This window comes from Pyrus communis, chromosome 8 (genome assembly GCF_041283825.1).
Source record: "Pyrus communis isolate YQ-2024b chromosome 8, ASM4128382v1, whole genome shotgun sequence".
Lineage (NCBI taxonomy): Eukaryota > Viridiplantae > Streptophyta > Magnoliopsida > Rosales > Rosaceae > Pyrus > Pyrus communis.
This window is the reverse complement of record NC_142572.1, coordinates 21,123,125-21,143,809: the sequence shown is the minus strand read 5'-3', so window position 1 is coordinate 21,143,809 and position 20,685 is coordinate 21,123,125. Positions and strand designations below refer to the sequence as shown.

The 20,685-nt window shown below is 33.6% G+C and overlaps 2 protein-coding genes across 2 annotated transcripts; both read left to right on the top strand.

Annotated features, from left to right (window-relative positions):
* The first annotated feature begins 4,085 nt into the window (after positions 1-4,085).
* On the top strand, positions 4,086-12,030 carry LOC137718612 (ent-kaurene oxidase, chloroplastic-like). The gene is made up of 8 exons (XM_068458161.2): positions 4,086-4,426; positions 4,530-4,690; positions 10,113-10,274; positions 10,370-10,510; positions 10,623-10,880; positions 10,960-11,121; positions 11,216-11,410; positions 11,503-12,030. Exons 1-8 carry the CDS (start codon positions 4,273-4,275, stop codon positions 11,815-11,817), a joined length of 1,548 nt encoding a protein of 515 aa, XP_068314262.2. The 5' UTR covers positions 4,086-4,272; the 3' UTR covers positions 11,818-12,030.
* A 2,738-nt stretch (positions 12,031-14,768) lies between these two features.
* Positions 14,769-18,074, top strand: LOC137718649 (ent-kaurene oxidase, chloroplastic). The gene is made up of 8 exons (XM_068458201.2): positions 14,769-15,087; positions 15,190-15,350; positions 16,140-16,301; positions 16,423-16,563; positions 16,677-16,934; positions 17,020-17,181; positions 17,277-17,471; positions 17,565-18,074. The coding sequence occupies exons 1-8, from the start codon at positions 14,856-14,858 to the stop codon at positions 17,874-17,876; spliced, it is 1,623 nt and encodes a 540-aa protein (XP_068314302.2). The 5' UTR covers positions 14,769-14,855; the 3' UTR covers positions 17,877-18,074.
* Positions 18,075-20,685: the final 2,611 nt, after the last annotated feature.

The following is a 20,685-nucleotide window of genomic DNA, read 5'->3' as shown; positions in this document are numbered from 1 at the left end:
TGTTAATTTTTGTCACTTGATCATCTTCAATTAATACAATTCAATAACCAAATATGTGCGGAAGATAAAAATAAGTGTGAACTAGCATCACCTACCTAAAAGTTCATCATTAGTTTATATAAAGTAAGGCAATTGAGAATATTAATGGGGACTACCGTGCACTACAAGTTTATAACATCTCTCTCTCTCTCTCTCTCTCTCTCTCTCTCTCTCTCTGTTTGGTGACTTTCGGCCTTCGAGTCCAGTGTCCACATGAGATTTGAGACGACCATGCCAATTGCCAAGTGCGAAGTGAAGTGTTTGTGGGTGGACTTTTGTTTCCATGCAAAGAGAAATTCTCGAGTGTAAATGTCCGTTCTACGGAGAGATTTTTTTAGTGTAACCGTTACAGGAGGTGGTACATCTTATGTTACTATATAAATTGTGGGTTACATGTGCTAAAATGTTAATAACTTAAAAATTAGAATTTTCTACCACTTACATAAAAACACGTAATATATCATTTCTATTTCTGTCACAACTAAAAATTTCTCCATCCTATGTGGCACTACTCTCGCAAAGACGTACGAATTCATGCATTCAGGTCTTCTCGAATCGCGCTTCTTTCGAGTGTGCTGCAGCACAGTACAGAAGCACTTGAAATGGTAAATATCTCTAGTTAGTGTTGTCTTTCAACCAAAATTAATTCTTTGAAGGCCCAAATTTTAAATTTTAAATTGTATTAATAAAAAAAAAATTGGTTTGGTTCGAGATCACTGAACACCACCGCTATGTAAAACCGAACTCGATACCGAACGGTTCGGGGTCAAAATTTCTGGGCCCATTTTTTCTGGTTTTTTTGGGTCGGGAAGAATGGGATTGGGATCTTGTATGGTATGCTCATGCTGGCGGAAAATGAATTTATATGGCAAATTGGGTTGGAGATTTTTCTTTTCAAATTTTCACTTATCAAATATTGGGCTGGAGCTGGGACAAGACTTTCTTAAAAATAAATCTAAGCCTTATTTTGAAATGGATCCAATCCAGCTAAGGCTTTTCCATAAGCTTTGGATTGGGCCGGCCTTAAATTGTTGCATAATTAGAGTATCCTTTTCTTTTTAAATGCATACGGTTTACCTACAATAAGAGATAGACAAAGTGTGTTAAAGTACATAATGGGTTAGTCATAACAATTTAATTAAAATTCATCTTTGACAAAAATCAAACTTAAAAGTTCTTACTTACAAGTGAAGGCATACCCCAAGACCGTAGTGCTATTTGAGATCTTTTTTCTTTTATTTGGTTCAATTAATCTTTTAGAAGTAATCTCGCACATCTTTTTTTTTTTTTTTTTTTTTTTTACATTTTGAGATTGAATAGATTAAACATAAATTATAATACAAAAGAAAACATTGCATAAAGAAAGGTTAAATGTGCAAAGTCTAAAGGTGAGGATTGGTATGACTAGGCTAGGTTCAAAGTTTGAACCCCTTCAATGTCACAAAGAAAAAAGAAATAGATGTCACTAAGTACTATGATTTAATATATTTTTCTTCATTTGTAAATGAGAGGTTTTATGTTTAATTCTCGTCAAAGGCGAATTCGAATCACTTATTATGACTAACCTATTGTGAGTCTTAACCGACGTTCCATCCCCCTAATGTAGATACTCTCGTTTGTTCAAAATAATAATAAAAAAATATACGAAAATCATTTCACTTATATAAACCATATTCGTCAACAAATCAGTTTTCTTTTCAACTACAGAATATTTGGTAGAAGAACATTGTAATTGTATGGCCAACTTTGTAAAATTCGTCACACACCATCAATAAGATAGTTAGGAATAAGAAATGTGAACTTCAAACCTCTCTCAACCATTAATTTAGCTTTTCAAAATAAACAAAACATTAGTTTATGAGATTACGATTGAACATTAGTTTAGAGAGATTCCAATCACTCTTATTTAATTGATTAACATTTTACAGTCTCTGTATTATTGTCCTTTTTTTTTTTAATTTTATATTATGATCTCCATTATCTTTGTTTTATTTTATTTTAGTTTTTAAAAAGGTAAAGTTTATGTCATTCTTTCTTTCATGTATTTTTATTTTTTTTTCTTCTTGTAGTTTGATTTATCTTTCCTGACTACGTGTACATTTTTTTTTAATATCATTAATTCTCCTCGTACTGTAGATTTAAAAAAAATTCTTCAAATTAAAATATGACTCGACAACAAATAAAAAATATTCTTTATAAAATAATGGGCCGAAACAGGAGAGCAGTCATGGTCACGTGTATTGTCCAAGTACATAGGGAAATAGATGGAAAAATATTAAACAGAGCACTCTGTTTTGGTGACACGTACAAGGTATCTTTGTATCTGGAGCCCCTTCGGATTCCCGAATGACATCTCAATCCCCTCTTTTGTCTTCACGCCTGAGACCGACTGCTCCATTTCACGAGCAAACTTCCAAAACGGCATAAACCCTGCTTCAACTCTCCGAGCAAAAGAATCCAGATTAGTGCTGTAATTAAGATTCAGTTTAGAAATTTAATTACAACCACGACGATGTTCTTGTGACAATATCTCGGATCAATAGTTATGTCATGTGTTTAACTACTAGCGTTTCGGTTAACGTAATTACGTTAGAATCATGAGGTGGCGAGAAGTTCATTTACGACATAAATATTGTTGTGACATATTTTAAGTGAACCAGCTTAATTCCTTGTGGTAGTGCGTAATTAACTCATGCATGGTAACATTATCATTGACATGCTAGCGTCATGATACGGAGATAAATTTATAATGATGGCGGTATTGTGATAGTTGTGGTGGAAAAATTTTATCGTCTTCATCTTGATGAACTAGGACTTACAAAACAATTAAATACCATTGATAAAAGAATCAAACCCACACGCCCACGGGATGGGAGGGTTTCACCAATAGATATCTTATGCTTAAGTCAATTTCTCTGAAAATAGAGAGGTTAAGACTTAACTGCGCAACAAAAGCTTAACAGTATTTGGTGAAGAATGGGCTATTCATAGGGCTACTACATGTGTAGGGATTATCATGTCATATGTCGGTGTTCAGTTGGCCAAAGTGTGCATCAGTCAGATACAGTAAGAAAATATCTTTAAGATGCTGAGATATCTTAAAGATACGTGAGAAATTATTCTGAATATATTATTTAATTAATAATATTTTGGAATAATAAGTGAAATCCTTAACACTATGTTTGGATGAGGGTAATAAACATAGAATTTTGGTAAAAGTTAGAATTTATAAATTGACAGGCACCAATTCTCTTGTTTGGATTCATAAACATAGAAATTTAGAATTTCCGCGTGGAAAAAAAACTTGGAATTTGGGACCTCCAAATCCCAAGTTCGAATTCCATGTAAATAGGTGTCATTTCTCAATTTCTATGATTGACAGTTTAAAAATAACAAATTCCGTATTCAATTCCATTGTTCTTTTAGGTTAACCAAACAAGAAAATTTACAAATTCTAGAAAATAAAATCTCGTCATTTCAATTTCCGTCATTTTTAAATTCCTTAATAATTTTAAATTTCTTCACCCAAACATAGTGTAATTGAATTTGGTGGTGATTCATTTCTTGATTGAATCGATCTTCAAGAAGAAAAACTTAAAGATGGAATTAATAATTTAATCATATCTTTAATATTATCGTAGTCAATAGCTCAAGTCTGCTTGAGTGTTAAACTACGCATGGAATGAATGTGGACGACACCAATTTAATGAGGGCATTTTTGTCACTTGATGGTAAAATTTCACGTGTCAGCTCTAAAATTTTCTGTATTATTTTTTGCTCCCACTAATCACATACTACCATGCATTATAGTTTTTCACAGTGGCGTGTAATCGACTCAGGACAATAGTATTCTTATTGGTATGCTTAGAGTTTAGAGGCATAACGAAGATGTCATCGAGCTTATATTTTAATTACTTAACAGTGCGTAATTAGCTTAACATTTGTGTACACATACTTTAATGGCATATTCCTTTCCCCAGCTTACTTAGAAAGACGAATAATTTCCATCTTCCATTTTAGCCAGCTCAGTCCTAATAATGCTCATTCTGCCACCCTCACTCTTTTTTTTAAACTTCCTTTTTAATCCCACCGCAATTTTCCATTCGTTCCAATCGAATCCCCCCTCGACCGTATCGGTATATATATGCTGCTGTTCTGCTGGGTGAATGAAACTTTCACAACCAACCCAGCTGCAGACCCAGCACCTTTCCTCTATACTTTCTCAGAAAATCAATGGCACCCATGAACCAGATTCTCCAAGATTTCCAAGCAATGCCCTTTGCAGTCCCTGCGGCCATCGCTGCTCTGTCTCTGCTCTTCCTGTTTTCCGTCAAAGCTTTGATCTTCCCCAAGAAAAACACTTTCTCCAAACTCCCTTCTGTTCCAGGTACCTATTACTAATTTCCCACTTTTATTTATTTTTGTGTTTATTTGTTGGAGATTTATGAGTTTTGATGAACTGGGTGGTCGGAACGTTGGGAATTTTGCAGTTGTGCCAGGATTGCCTGTGGTGGGGAACTTGCTGCAGCTGAAGGAGAAGAAGCCGTACAAGACGTTTACTAGGTGGGCTGAGGAGTACGGACCAATCTTTTCTATCAGAACTGGTGCTACCACCATGGTTGTTCTCAATACAGCTGATGTTGCTAAAGAGGTAGGTTTCTCTTTCTCACTAATCACTGTGATAAACGGATTTGGATCCTCTCCTAAGCAAGGGAGACGGATCCTCTGACCCAAACGCACGGGCGTTGAATTTTGACCCAACGGCTACAAACAGTAAAAGTTATAATAATTGTAACCGTTGGATGAAAATCTAACTGCCCAGGGATTTGGATCAGGAGGCTCCGTCTCCTTTGCTCAGGAAAGGATCCAAATCCGTGAAAAACGGCATACACAATTAGACCAGTTGGCTAGGGAGCCAGCTTCACCTTCACCCAAGTTCGAGCCCTCCTTCCTCTCAGTCAGAGAAGTTGGAATAAAATAAAGAAATAATTTATGCATGCCTCTTTTCTCATTATGCACACTCTATTTATTTGTGTCCCTTCCCATAAGACATAGAACATCATCTTTATGAACCAAAAGAAAATGAAACAAATCACTAAGTACCATGTCACATATTCGAAGGGTACTTTTTTATTTGATGGATAAATAAAATAACCTTAATAGAACTACGGAAGTTTGTTTCTATCAAGTGAAATTCAATATTTATCCATCACTGAAACTTCTGAGTGAGGTTAATTCGGTTGAGTTAGACCTTTGCACCAGTTGACTTGGGTAGACAAGTAATTAATCATTGCCAATCGACTTGTAGCTGAAGTTTAGCATTAAAAATTAAGGGTTTATTTAGTACTCTACTTAAATTCATCTTTAAAATCATTTTTTTTTCTTTCGTTTTTTTGTTCTTTAACACTTTTTAAGTTTAAACCTTGAAAATTTGTTTGGTAAAATTATTTTTAAAAACTAGATTGAAAACTAACTAAAAAATTGACTTATTTCTTCAAAACACCAAAAGTAAGGTTTTAGAGTTGAGAATTTTTATTTGAACCCATATTTTGTATCTCAACACCCAGCTTACTTTTTATACCCACATTGTATTGATTTATCTATCATTATCTCTTTACACCCAACGTTATTTCCGAAACTGCCCTTACTTATCAAAACTCAACTCAATCAAACTTTTTTTTTTTTTTACACCCAACTCAATCTACTTAAAAATAACAAATAAAACCCTAACTAGTCCATCATCTCCATGGAGCAAAGCCCCTTCTCTCCCTTTAAAAAATCCTTCCATCTGCCATGGTTGTCATTCTGCACCCCCATCTGCTCCTCCGTAGTCATCCAAACCTCTTGCTCTTCCTTTTCTTCATCATTTGACATCTCTAAATTTGTAGAGCACTAATGAGCTTAATAATTGGTATGTGTTCAATCGATTGGTTCAATTTTTACGGATTGATTCCTTTTTCTTTTCATTTAAATGAGCTTTTGTTTATAATGTTTAATGAGTTTGACATGTTTCAATTAAATGAGAATCTTCTAGACTCTATATTCCTATATGTGGTAGAAAATGGGTACGTCCATGATAACTTTTGGTAGATCAATGAATATTTTTAAACGTGGATATTTTTTTTTTTTATCAAAATCGTGGATATTTATTAAATACAAAAGTTGCGAACAACAATTCACATTACATTGAATTGTGGCTAAAAAGTATATCGCCTTTGCACGTTTTAAAGGCGAACTCATAACTAAGCAATTTTTATTGTGGAGCAAAACTTTGGGAATTGATCTAACCTGGATGTGTAATTGAGTTTATGCATTTTAATGATTAAACTGATAAATATTTCAACCACATATGGATTTAATATCGTAGTATCTTTTAGCCTCTATATGCCACAAAAGTTGCAAACAAAAATTCGCAATACATAGAATTGTGGTAAAAATGTAGATCGTCTTTGCACGCTTTATAGGTGAACTCATAGGTAAACAGTTTTTATTGTTGACCAAAACTTCGGGAATTGATCTAACTTGAATGTATAATTGAGCTTATGCATTTTAATGATTAAATTGATAAATATCTCGACCGTATATGAATTTAATATCGTAGTGTCTTTTAACCTCTATATTGGTATCTATGGCAAAAAAATGGGTACCTCCATGAGAAAATTTTGTAGATCGATGAATATTTTCAATCTAAATATGTATTAGATACCAAAAATTATAAGTCTATTCACGAAAGTCTAAGTCAATGCCACATACAATATTTGTTAAACTATATTTAAGGAACTGTTATTAACATTCCAAAAATCTCATTTTACACTTTGCACAAATGTATTTTTCTTTCTAATTATAGAAAGTTTGGAGTGCCAAATAAGATTTTTGGAGTGCTAATAACAATCTTTTATATTTATATACATTTTATTTTAGTTTGGAAGTCGACTTCCTTTCTTTTTCTTTCTTTATCAAGTTGGGAGTATCATTGACTGTGATCATGTGTAACTAGTTGTTGATTCATTGTGAATAATCAACATGATTTCTTACAATGTCTTGGGCGTATGAATAACAAAAAGAAAACGGTCATGATACAAGCTAAATAAGAGTAGTACTAATTAGTAAACAACTTGTGCATGATGTTTGCTTATAACCAAGTGGCATGAAGGAACAAATGTGTACGTTTCTTGCATGACTTGGAATAGTATTAGTAAAGTCACACATGCCAATCAACTTGTTGGCAAGTGGCCATTTACCACAGTAGTGAAAAAGTGTTGTGCTCTTGCATGAAGGCGTAGGTTCGAATTCTGTCAGTGACTAATCTAACATCTAACTTACTAATGCTATCGCTTGACTTAAAAAAAAAAAAATCGAAATGTATGTAGTGGATAAACACAATCTCAAAATTTAATTAAACTCACATAACAACGATAAATAAAGGCATTATCACAACTTATGGGTGGTGAGCAATCCCATTAAAATGGAACTTAATATATACATATTAAAAACAAAAACAAATTGATGCAAAATCTCACGACGACTAATACTATTCCAAGTCATGCATGAAACATACACATTTTTTCCTTCATGCCACTTGGTTATAAGCAAACATCATGCACAAGTTGTTTAATAATTAGTATTACTACTATTAGCTTGTATCATGACCGTTTTCTGTCTGTTATTCATATGCCCAAGACATTGTAAGAAATAATGTTGATTATTCAAAACAAATCAATAACTAGTTGCACAAGGTCACAATCAGTGATACTCCCAACTTGATATCCCAACTTGATAAAGAAAGGAAAAAAAAAAAAAAGGAAGTCGACTTCCAAACTAAAATAAAATGTATACAAATATAGAAAATTGTTATTAGTACTGCAAAAATCTCATTTGGCACTCCCAACTTTCTATAATGGGAAAGAAAAATACATTTGTGCGAAGTGTAGAATAAGATTTTTGGAGTGCTAATAACAGTTTCCTAAATATGTCTTAACAAATATTGTATGTGGCATTGACTTAGACTTTCGCAAATAGTCTTATAATTTCTGGCATCTAATAAATATCTAGATTGAAAATATTCATTGATCAACAAAATTTTCTCATGGAGGTACCCATTTTTTTTGCCACAGATACCAATATAAAGGCTAAATGACAATACGATATTAAATTCATATGTGGTCAATGTATTTATGAATTTAATCATTAAAATGCATAAGCTCAATTATACATTCAAGTTAGATCTTCCCGAAGTTTTGGTCAACAATAAAACTGCTTATCTATGAGTTCACCTATAAAACGTGCAAATGCGATATAATTTTTAACCACAGTTCTATGTATTGTGAATTTTTGTCCGCAACTTTTGTGGCATATAGAGGCTAAAAGATACTACGATATTAAATCCATATATGGTCGAAATATTTATCAATTTAATCGTTAAAATGCATAAACTCAATTACACATCCAAGTTAGATCAATTCTCGAAGTTTTGCTCCACAATAAAAACTGCTTAGTTATGAGTTCACCTATAAAACGTGCAAAGACGATATACTTTTTAGCCACAATTCAATGTAATGTGAATTGTTGTCCGCAACTTTTGTATCTAATAAATATCCACGGTTAAAAATATTCATTGATCTACCAAAAGTTATCATGGACGTACCCATTTTTTTACCACAGATGAGAATATAGTGGCTAGAAGATTCTTATTTAACTGAAACATACCAAACGCATTAAACACTCTAACCAAAAGCTCATACCGATTATTAAGCTAATTAGTGCTCTAGAAATTTAGAGATGTCAAATGATGAAGAAAAGGAAGAGCAAAAGGTTTGGATGACTACGGAGGAGTAGATTGACAACCATGGGAGATGGAAGGATTTTTTAAAGAGAGAGAAGGGGATTTGCTCAATGGAGATGATGAACTGGTTAGCGTTTTATTTTTTATTTTTAAGTAGATTGAGTTAGGTGTAAAAAGAAATTTGATTGAGTTGAGTTTGGATAAGTAAGGACAATTTCGAAAATAATGTTGGGTGTAAATAGATAATGATGGATAAATCAAATAGAGTGTGGATATAAAAAATAAGCTTGAGATACAAAATATGGGTTCAAATAAAATTTTCCTTTAGAGTTTTTAAACTAAAAACTTTTACTTTCTCTTTCCTCCAATAATTTCTATCTCCAATTCTCCGCTCAGCCACTGTCTTCTTCAATTCTCTCTCTACAAATTCTCTCCCTCCTCTTTTGGATTAGGATTCTTTTCCCCCAGTTTTTTTCTTTCTCTTCCATCCACTAATATTTAAAAGATCAAAATTAAGTCACATCAACATTTTATATTAACTTTTTTATAGAGAAATAAAGACAAAATAGAAAGTATGGAAAAAGAAGAGTGAAGGGGAGAAGAATAGAAAAAAAGAAAATCATACTCTTCTTTCTCTTTCCACCGGCCCTCTCTCCTGATGCTTTCACTCTCCTCTTTCTCTCCTGATGGTCTCTTTATCTCCTATTTCTCCCTTGATGCTCTCTCTCCTTTTTCTCTCTCCTTCGATGCACTCTCCTCTTTGAATCTATCTATGGACAATGATGTCTTTCTTTATTTTTTGTAAATTGTTAAGATTTAAAATAAATTTTGAATCTAATACAAAACAAATTTTTGAGTCTTTAAGAAAATTGTTCTTAAGACATTTTCTCAAAAAATGTTTTGATCAAATGTTAATTTTTTTTAATAGAATACCAAACAGGCCCTAAGATACTGTGTTTTTTCTTGAAGGCTTGAAGCCATGAAAGATCCATTCGATTGAGATTTCAACTGATTTCCGACTTATGGGTTTATCTTTTCCATGGACATCATTATAGAGTTGATGAGCAATAGGCGTGTCCTCAACGCCTATTGCAATGATCAAAGGGTTATAACAATGAAAGTTCTGTTTCTTACTAATTCAATATGTTCTAATGAATTTGTATGTATTACGGGGAAGGTTTTATCCAATACATGAATGTTTATGTGTGTGTATATATATTCTTGTATGAAGGATTCGTTAAAACTCCCTTTGAATAATTGGTAACCACTTCTGCTCTAATGGTTGTTTCAGGCCATGGTGACCAGATATTCATCCATGTCAACGAGAAAGCTATCAAAGGCACTAAAGATTCTCACTTCCGATAAATGTATGGTTGCAACAAGTGACTACAACGATTTTCACAACATGGTAAAACGATACGTACTCACAAATGTTCTTGGAACGAACGCTCAGGTTCGTTGTTACGGTTCTTGTTCTCACTTTATGCGCACACTATTTCTTATCCGATGATATAGTAGATTTGTTATAACTCCATTAGTAATATTCAGAAGCGACACCGAAGCCAGAGAGATACCATGAGGGAAAATGTTGCTAGCCGATTGCATGCTCATGTAAACAACTCTCCTCAAGAAGCTATAAATTTCAGAGAGATATTCGAGTCCGAACTCTTTGGAATTGCTTTGAAGCAAGTGAGCGTTGCTTTATTTTGTTAGTACGAGTATTCTGTAACGCTTCTTCCTTGCACTTGACGTTACAATTGCGAAGTTGAGAATATTGTATAAATTAACATAATGGATGCAGGCTATAGGTAAGGATATAGAAGATTCCATTAATGTGGAGGAGCTTGGTACTACATTATCAAGAGACGATATCTTTAAGGTTCTAGTGAATGACATGATGGAAGGTGCAATCGAGGTTGATTGGAGAGACTTCTTCCCGTACCTGAGATGGGTTCCTAATAAGACCATAGAAAATAACATGAAGAGACTCTCTCGCCGCAGGATAGCAGTAATGAATGTCTTGATCGAAGAGCAGAAGAAGCGAATTGCTTCAGGAGAGGTGCTCTTTTCTTGCTTTATTATCTTTTTTGGGAACTTCTTAGTAGTTGTACATGTAACTTGAATGGAGTTTGAAACAGGAATTGAATTGTTATACCGACTACTTGCTTTCTGAAGCAAAAACGCTTACACCTGAGCAAATAGCCATGTTGATTTGGGAAACGATTATCGAGACAGCGGATACTACAGTGGTAACAACGGAATGGGCTATGTATGAACTTGCAAAAGATCAGAAACAACAGGTTATTTTAGTTGCTGATTTTTTAAATTTTGTATGTGCGCCATTTTTTTTTCTTGGTAACTAATATGGGTCTACTTTGCCTCGTAATATAACAGGATCGTCTCTTTGAAGAAATTCAAAATGTTTGTGGAACCAACAAGGTTACTGAGGAACATTTGTCCCAGATGCCGTACCTGGGTGCTGTTTTCCATGAAACTTTAAGGAAGTATAGTCCAGTTCCTATAGTTCCTCCTAGATATGTGCACGAAGATACCCAATTAGGCGGTTACTATGTTCCTGCCGGAACAGAGGTACTTGATAAATGTTTCCATTAGATATATTTTTCATTTTTTTCACAACATTGTTATTGATCTTTTACTAAGTTACGCTATTGTACACGCAGATTGCCATTAACATATACGGGTGCAACATGGACAAGAACCGATGGGAAAGCCCGGAAGAATGGAAGCCAGAGAGGTTTTTGGAACCAAAACACGACCCGATGGATTTGTACAAGACCATGGCATTTGGAGGCGGAAAGAGGGTGTGTGCTGGTTCACTTCAGGCAATGCTGATAGCGTGCACCTCCATTGGAGGGTTGGTGCAGGAGTTTGAGTGGAAGCTGAGACATGGAGAGGAAGAAAATGTGGCCACTGTTGGGCTCACCACTCGCAAACTCAATCCAATGCATGCAATCCTCAAACCAAGAAATTGGTAAAGCTTAAAAATTAAGCCTCAAAACTAATTTGAGATGGTTTTAGGATTTTATAAACCTGAAGAAACCTGTAATATCGCAGTTGAATAAGTTTTGAGCGTCATTTTTTTGTTTGTTGAATGACATCAAACATGGTCAGATCTTATTTACTTTTACTTTTATTGTACTACAATACTGCTAAATCAATTTAGTAGAGCGTCTGTTGTCGATTACAAAGTATGGCCGGAGATAGGGTTTACGATGCCACATTTCCTTACCAACTCCGAATACGTGCCTAAAAAGGCTGATTAGAGACTCGCGTCGGGCCATACTTTGTTTCTTTTTGTGGGTTCAGCACCAGCAGAACAAGAATAGAGGTCCGATTCCACAAGCAGTTCCGCAAAGATTTAATATATAAATTAAATTCCATCCTAATTATCTCTTTAATTATTATTTTTTGTTATTTCTTGTTCTTCTTCCTGCTCTAAAGACTAAACCTATTTATAGATTTTAATTTTGTTTTTTATAATCTACCTATATCTTACAAGTTATTTGTATTTATCTACCTAATGACAAGTTCTTTTTCATAATCAGCTTGTATCACTTATTAATGTCTTTTTCCTGTAGGTTTAATTTTTTTTTTGTATCTTTTAGTTATGTTTCATATCTCTCTTATAGGTATAATATGTAGTAATATTTTTGTTACTTGAGTTAGGGTCGTATGTTCAGCAAATGGATTTATGTTAGTAAATTAGTTATTTGTTATAAGATATTAAGTTGATTTATTCAAATTAAATTTTTTTAATTTGTAGATTTATTCAAATTAATTTTTTTAATTTATCTCCAATATTTAAAAAAAAATATAAAAAATATAATTAAATAAAAAATAAGGAAAACTAATAAAAAAGGCTTGAAAACTTTGAGTTTTAATAATAAGGATAAAATAAAGGGTAAAGTGAATAGTACCAGAATTGACTTTTTTAGTGTAAAAATATGGTTTTTCGTTAAAGTGAACAGTACCGTGGGCTTTTCATTGAAACTCTCTAAAAAATAATACTGGATTTAACCTAAAACCATATTGATTTTTTTTTACCCAAATCTAATGCCCCTAAAAACATTTGTTTAGAGAGATTCCACTCAAACTGTTTTTTCTGTAAGCAAGTTTGTTATTCTACCTTTTTTCTTAATTGATTATCATTATACAGTCTTCCTATTATTGTGCTTATTTTTTTTGTATTATGTTCTCCACAATCTTAAATATTGTCGACTTTTGACAATGCGTTTCACGAATACGATTAATCTTCAAATTCGAAACGGTTTTCATGAAACACGAGCATAGTTACGTAATGCTATTATTCTATTTACAATTTTTTTTATTAATAGAAGCGGTAGGATACATCAATTATGTCGTTCACTCTTATTAGAACACCGAAATAGTAAATCACATACAACTTACGTTCTCAATACCTGTAACAATTTCTGCCTCTACATCTGTAAATTTGATCAAATTAATATATCACTGAAAAATAAATTAAAGAGTTAAGTCCAGATAACTACCCAACTCTTTAGGGTGATTTCAAACTGGTCCTAACCTTTTAAAACATTCCAAATAACTATCTAAAGTTTTGGAAATGAACATCTATTAAGTTCACTAGCGTTCAGTAATGACATGGACAAATATTAAGCGTATTGTAACTCTCAAGTCTTCTATGGAGGTTTGAATCTCCAAATTGACGTAATTTAGCTAAGCAAATTAATGGTTTACCTTGGCTAAATGGGTCAATTTGGGAGATTAGAACTCCAAAGACGTCGATTAGTAAAAACCAACTTTAGTACTTGTCCACCTCATTATTTCATGTTAGTAACGTCATTATTTAATGTTGGTAAAATCCTTGATGACCTACCAAATATCTAAAAGAGTTTTAACGAAAAGCCAGCGGTACTGTTCACTTTATTGAAAATCAAATATTTACACTAAAAAGTCAATCTTGGTACTATTCACTTTACTCTTTATTTTATCATTATCGTTAAAATTAAAAGTTTTCAAACTATTTTCATTAGTTTTCCCAATATTTAATGTCAAAACATTAAATAGTTGTTTGAAATGTTTTAAAATATTGAGACAAATTTATAATTATTCCAAAAAAAATTGGATAGTTTTTTCGTCATCAACCCTAAATTAAACAATTCTTAATGAAATAATGACAGAAACGGGGCAGTAGTCATGGCCACTTATACACTCCAGGTATCTTTATTACCATATTTCCAATTCGAGGCCAACTTATGAATGGAATCTGGAACCCTTTCGACTCCCACATGACATCTCTATCCCCCCTTTTTGTCTTAACGCCTGACAAACGACTGCTTCATTTGGGGAACAAACTTCCAAAACGGCATAGCCCTGCTTCAACTTCCCAAGTACAAGAATCCAAATTAATGCTGCGCAATAAGATTCAATTAAGAAATTTAATCGAAACGACAAAGTCGTGATAATATCTAAAATCAATAATTTTACCAATGTGTTTTAACTATTAACGTTTTCGTTGATATGATTAAGTAGAGCCATGAAGTAGAGAGAAATTTGTTTACAATGTTAAATATCATTGTGACATATATTAAGTGAATCACATTAATTTTCTCATAATAGTGCGTACTTGACTCTTGAACTCTAACATAATATAGAGGAAAATTATATAACAAAGATGTTATTTTGATAATAATTTAAGCTAATTACGTACTATCGTGTATTCTAATTTTTTTACAGTGGTGTGTAATCGACTCAGGACAATAGCATTCTCGTTGATATGCTTAGAGCTTAGAGGCATGACGTGTAGACAAATTTATACAACAGAAATGTAATTGAGCTGATATCACAAATTCAAATTAATTACATATAACTAGTGTTTTAATTATTTTTATAACAATACGTGATTGGCTTATTATTTCGATTGACAAACTGTAGTGGGCATATTCCTTTCCTCAGCTTACTTAGAAAGACGACGAATTTCCCACTTGTATTTAATCCCACCGCAATTTTTCATCGTACCGGCAATATATTATATATGCTTGCTGTTCTGCTGGGTAAATGCAACTTTCACAACCAACCCAGCACCTTTCCTCTCAACTTTCTCGGAGAATCAATGGAACCCATGACCCAGATTCTCCAAGGTTTCCAAGCAATGCCCTTCGCAGTCCCTGCTGCCATTGCTGCTCCGTCTCTGCTCTTCCTGTTATCTGCCAAAGATTTGGTCCACACAAAAAAAAATGATTTTCCCGAACTCCCTTCAGTTCCAGGTACTTAATTCTAATTCCCACTTTTATTTATTTTTGTGTTTATTTGTTTGGGATATATGAGTTTTGAAGAAATGGATGGTGGTTAAATTGGGAATTTCGCAGCTGTGCCGGGGCTGCCTGTGGTGGGGAACTTGCTGCAGCTGAAGGAGAAGAAGCCGTACAAGACGTTTACTAAGTGGGCTGAGGAGTACGGACCAATCTATTCTATCAGGACTGGTGCTTCCACCATGGTTGTTCTCAATTCAACTGATATTGCCAAAGAGGTAGATTTCTTTCTCACTGTTCACTTGTCACCGTAAAAGAAGGCGGACGTGAGTTAGACCAGTTGGCTAAGACCGCGGTCGCAACTTCACGCAAGTTCGAATCCTCCTTCCTCTAAATTAGAGAAACTTAGAACAAAATAGAGAAACGATTTCCGCGCACCCTCTCTTCTCCCTATGTACACCCTATTTATATGTGTCTCTCTTGATTAATTCATTTCAAAAGCCGAAAATAGGGGGGAGGGGGTGAGTGGAGAAAAAAATGGATGCGGAAATCACTTCCTATAGAACAACGTTTTTGAAAAAAACAAAAGAAAATAAAAAGATCAGTAAGTACCATATCACATATTTGAGAGTTCTAATTTTCTGTATCCATTTTGTGTGTGGCCTCTATTTTTGATTAGCACGTGTTAATAAACTCAACCCTCTATCATTGGTTAATACGTGATTTAACCCTCCTGAAACGGAAGCTGAATTCTGTGTCTCAATGTGTCATTCGCAATCTCATGGAGAATTAAGACTCTATAGCTTAAGTTTAGAATTAACAATTAAGATACTGTGTTTTTTCGTAAAGCCGTGAAAGATCCATTCGATTGAGTTTTCTACTGATTCCCGACATATGGGTTTAGTCTTTTCATCGACGCCTGTTGCAATGATCAAAGGGTTATCACAACGAAAGTTCTATTTCTTAATAATTCAATATGTTCTGATGAACTTGCACGTATTACAGGGAAGGTTTTATCCTATACATGAATAATTGGTAACCACTTTCTGCTGTAATGGTTGTTTCAGGCCATGGTGACCAGATATTCGTCCATGTCCACGAAAAAGCTATCAAAGGCACTAAAGCTTCTCACTTTTGATAAATGTATGGTTGCAATAAGTGACTACGACGATTTTCACAAGATGATAAAACGATACATACTCACAAATGTTCTTGGAGTGAATGCTCAGGTTTGTTGTTACGGTTCTTGTTCTCACTTAATGCGCATACTGTTTCTTTTGCCATCTTATGGTAGATCTTGTTTTAACTCCATTTTTATGATCTTGTTATAACTCCATTAATGACAATCAGAAGCGACACGGAAACCACAGAGATACCATGAGGGAAAATGTTGCTAGCCGATTGCATGCTCATGTAAAGAACTCTCCTCAAGAAGCTATAAATTTCAGAAAGATATTCGAGTCGGAACTCTTTGGAATTTCTTTGAAGCAAGTGAGTGTTGCCTTATTTTGTTAGTATTAAGTATTTTGTAACGCTTGTTCCTTGTACTTGACGTTACAATTGTGAAATTGAGAATATAGTGTAAACTAACGTACTGGATGCAGGCTATAGGTAAGAACATAGAAGACTCCATTTATGTGGAGGAGCTTGGTACTACATTATCAAGAGATGAGATCTTTAAGGTTCTAGTGCTTGACATAATGGAGGGTGCAATCGAGGTTGATTGGAGAGACTTCTTCCCGTACCTGAGTTGGGTTCCTAATAAGACCTTTGAAAATAAAATTCGGAGACTCTGTAGCCGCAGGAAAGCAGTAATGAATGCCCTGATCGAGGAGCAGAAGAAGCGAATTGCTTCAGGAGAGGTGCTCTTTCTTGCTTTCAAATGCATTATCTTTTTTGGGAACTTCTTAGTAGTTGTATCTGTAACTTAACTGTAGTATGAAACAGGAATTGGATTGTTATATCGACTACTTGCTTTCTGAAGCAAAAACGCTTACACCTGAGCAAATATCCATGTTGATTTGGGAGACGATTATCGAGACAGCAGATACTACATTGGTAACAACGGAGTGGGCTATGTATGAACTTGCAAAAGATCAGAAGCGACAGGTTATTTCAGTTGCTGATTTTCACATTTTGTATGCGCAACTTGTTTCTTTTTCTTGGTAACTAATATTGGTTACCTTTGGCTCGTAATGTAACAGGATCGTCTCTTTGAAGAAGTTCAAAATGTTTGTGGAACCAACAAGATTACCGAGGAACATTTGTCCCAGATGCCATACCTGGGTGCTGTTTTCCATGAAACTTTAAGGAAGCACAGTCCAGCTCCTATAGTTCCTCTAAGATATGTGCACGAAGATACCGAATTAGGCGGTTACTATGTTCCTGTGGGAACAGAGGTACTTGATAAATGTTCCTATTCGTTTATTTTTTTCATTTTTTTCACAACATTGATACCGATCTTTTACGAAGTTGTGCTATTGTACAAGCAGATTGCCATTAACATATACGGGTGCAACATGGACAAGAACCAATGGGAAAGCCCCGAAGAATGGAAGCCAGAGAGGTTTTTGGATCCAAAATATGATCCGATGGATTTGTACAAGACCATGGCATTTGGAACCGGAAAGAGGGTGTGTGCCGGTTCACTTCAGGCAATGCTGATAGCGTGCACCACCATCGGAAGGTTGGTGCAGGAGTTTGAGTGGAAGCTGAGAGATGGAGAGGAAGAAAATGTGGACACTGTTGGGCTCACCACTCACAAACTCCATCCAATGCATGCAATCCTCAAACCAAGGAATTAGTAAAGCTTAGAAAGTTAGGCCTGAAACTAATTTGAGATGATTTTAGGATTTTATCTACCTGAAGAAACATGTAATATCATAGTTGAATAAGTTTTGAACCTCTTTTTTTATTTTTTTTTATATTTTTTTGAATGACATCAAACATCGTTGAATCTTATTTACTTTACTTTTACTATGGTACTGTGAAATTTGTATTCAGTAGAGCGTATGATGTTGATAATCAATGCCTAATAAGACTTTGTACAAACTAGCATCTGGCCATACTTTCCTTATTTCTTTTGTGGGTTCCGCACCGGCACAACAAGAGTAGAGTTAGGTTACACAAACCTGGTATCCCTTTTTGTTGTTGGGTTTTTGGCTAAATTGATCTAAAATCAAATTTAAATTGCTAAAATGATCGAACAAATATCAACTACATATTAATCATATATCAACGACATTTTGATCATTCATTTCAGTCATATAAGCCCTTTGTTGTTTCTCTTTTGGCTAAGAAGTATATAGGTTTGGCAATACTATTTTTATATATTTTGTTTTTTATGTTATAGAAATAAAAAACAACCTACAAACTTGACATCATTTGGATCCTCGGTTTTTCTGTCATACATATATAGCCCAACCGCTAAACGAAAATTGAAGAACCAAATACATTTATTTTTACAAGAATGGCTTAAATTTTGCTACTTGCTAATGGCAATTAGAGAGTTCTAAATACTAGTATTGATTAGGAGAATACCAATTAAACAATTGGGTTGAGTATTAATGACAATCAAGTATCACCCAAAGAAGTTTATAATTTAATTGGTTAAGATTATTTTTTGGATTTTGTGGTAGATCTCTTCGTTTTTCGACGTTGCTTGTGTCAAATATACATAAAAAAACCAAATGAAAGAACAAAAACTTCAATGTTGATGCATACACACATATGTCACACCAATTAATTTGTGATAACTACATTATTTAAGCCTCAGGTAGGCCATACCGTAATCACGATTGCAATGAACTAGTGAAATTTCAGCTAAGATAAGCAGGGAAATTGGAAATTTTCCCAGCAACAAAACACAAGTGGAATAAATTAGTGTAAAATAAATCCTAAGTGGCATAGCCAGATAGTTTTTGTCTCGAGAAGAGATCCTCTCAGAATTTTTTCCATCAAAATTATCGGGTTAAGTGATCCGAATATTTTAAATTTTATCCAACAGTAAAAAATTATTACAGTTTTTAAAGAATCAAAACAAATAGGCTGTTAGATGAAATTTGAAAGGTCTAGGTCACTTAATCCAATGATCTTGATGAAAAAAATCCGGAGAAGATCTCTTCTCTTTTGTCTCATCGTCTTGTGCAATAAGCATTTATGGTAATTATTCCCTTTGTCACCTTAATTAATGGGAGTGCCTGTGTGTTGTTGCCATAAAGATTTTTTATTGACACACAATAGTATTAGTGAATTAAGAAAAAAATGATTGGTCAAGATTCAACCTGCACCAAAGTAAATAATATTATTTTCCACCACTGTTGTTTCAATTACCATGCAGAATTAGACTATTTCCAAAAAAGATATAAAAAATGCCACATAGACATATATTGGTAACTATTGACGTACCGTTTACTCCAACCAAGATGTCAAAGATGACATGGAAAAGAAGGCTAAATTGATATGAACAAAGAAATGTCAAATTTGAAGTTGCCTTCAAATTTGATTTTTGTTATTTCTAAAGGCATTCCACTTGCTTTACCTTAAATATTAGCATATTTAAGTATTATTTTATAATTTTTAAACCAATAACAACCCAATTTTTATTATTTTTGTTTAAAAAAAATATAAATGAAGCAAGAAATTTTGACATACTAAATAGAAGGAAAATATTAACAATATGTTAAATTGTCAAGTCAGCCATCAAATTTAAATTTGATATTTTAAAATTGACATATCATTTGCAAATGTTCTTAGAAGTTCTGGCAGTGGCCTAATGGTCGGTTCTATGTGAACCCAAAAGGGACAACTAAAATGCTCAATTAGTCAAACCGTCCATCCTCTATCTGTGGCTAATTTCATCTTAATTTCTTCTACCTCATCAATGTGATAGATGGGTTAGATGCTACGAAATAAAGTTCGAGAATAAATTAGTTCATACCATGAATCAGATGAATAAACAACTGACTGTGCAACTAATAAACCAGCAATCACTTTCAGTACATAAAAAGAAGAAGAGAAAATTTAATTAGTATTCTGTTCGAAGGTAAATGCATGTTTAAAACATGCAAGTAATTAGATATTCCAGCACTTAATTCCTTTCCCTGCAAGCAAGAAATAAACTAGGATACTTTATAACGGTGCGGATTGAGTTTGGATGTGCCATCTCCATCTTCAGACCCAAATCCATTTATTTCTCCGAACCCAAACCCGTAGAATCCCGAACGGATTTTCCTCATAACAGAACCCGTCGGGTGATGGATTTTTGGTTAGAGAACGGCTTTCCTGATTTTGATATTTATATATTTATTTATATTATTAACTAAATGAAGAATATTAAAAAAAATGATATTAAATAAATTGCTATTATTAATACAATTGATACAATACATCTAATAAGTAATATTAAAATTTTATATTACTAAGAAAACATTTACACTCTTAAAAATGATAAGCATATAATTCCTACTATTAATGATATAAAAGTAAATAATTAATTTAATATTAACAACCCCTTTTCATATAATAAATATTTATATTTTTTTATTTATAGATGAAATGAGGTATGGGTTTGAAGCGGTAATCCCAATAATCATAACCAAATCCGAAATCAAA

Bases quoted from the DNA above. Each gene is read 5' to 3' on its own strand.
- LOC137718612 (XM_068458161.2), top strand. From the start codon at position 4,273: ATGGCACCCATGAACCAGATTCTCCAAGATTTCCAAGCAATGCCCTTT. The intron at 10,511-10,622 runs GTGAGCGTTGCT...TAATGGATGCAG, and splicing joins TTGGAATTGCTTTGAAGCAA to GCTATAGGTAAGGATATAGA. The intron at 11,411-11,502 runs GTACTTGATAAA...TTGTACACGCAG, and splicing joins ATGTTCCTGCCGGAACAGAG to ATTGCCATTAACATATACGG.
- LOC137718649 (XM_068458201.2), top strand. From the start codon at position 14,856: ATGCTTGCTGTTCTGCTGGGTAAATGCAACTTTCACAACCAACCCAGC. The intron at 16,564-16,676 runs GTGAGTGTTGCC...TACTGGATGCAG, and splicing joins TTGGAATTTCTTTGAAGCAA to GCTATAGGTAAGAACATAGA. The intron at 17,182-17,276 runs GTTATTTCAGTT...GTAATGTAACAG, and splicing joins CAAAAGATCAGAAGCGACAG to GATCGTCTCTTTGAAGAAGT.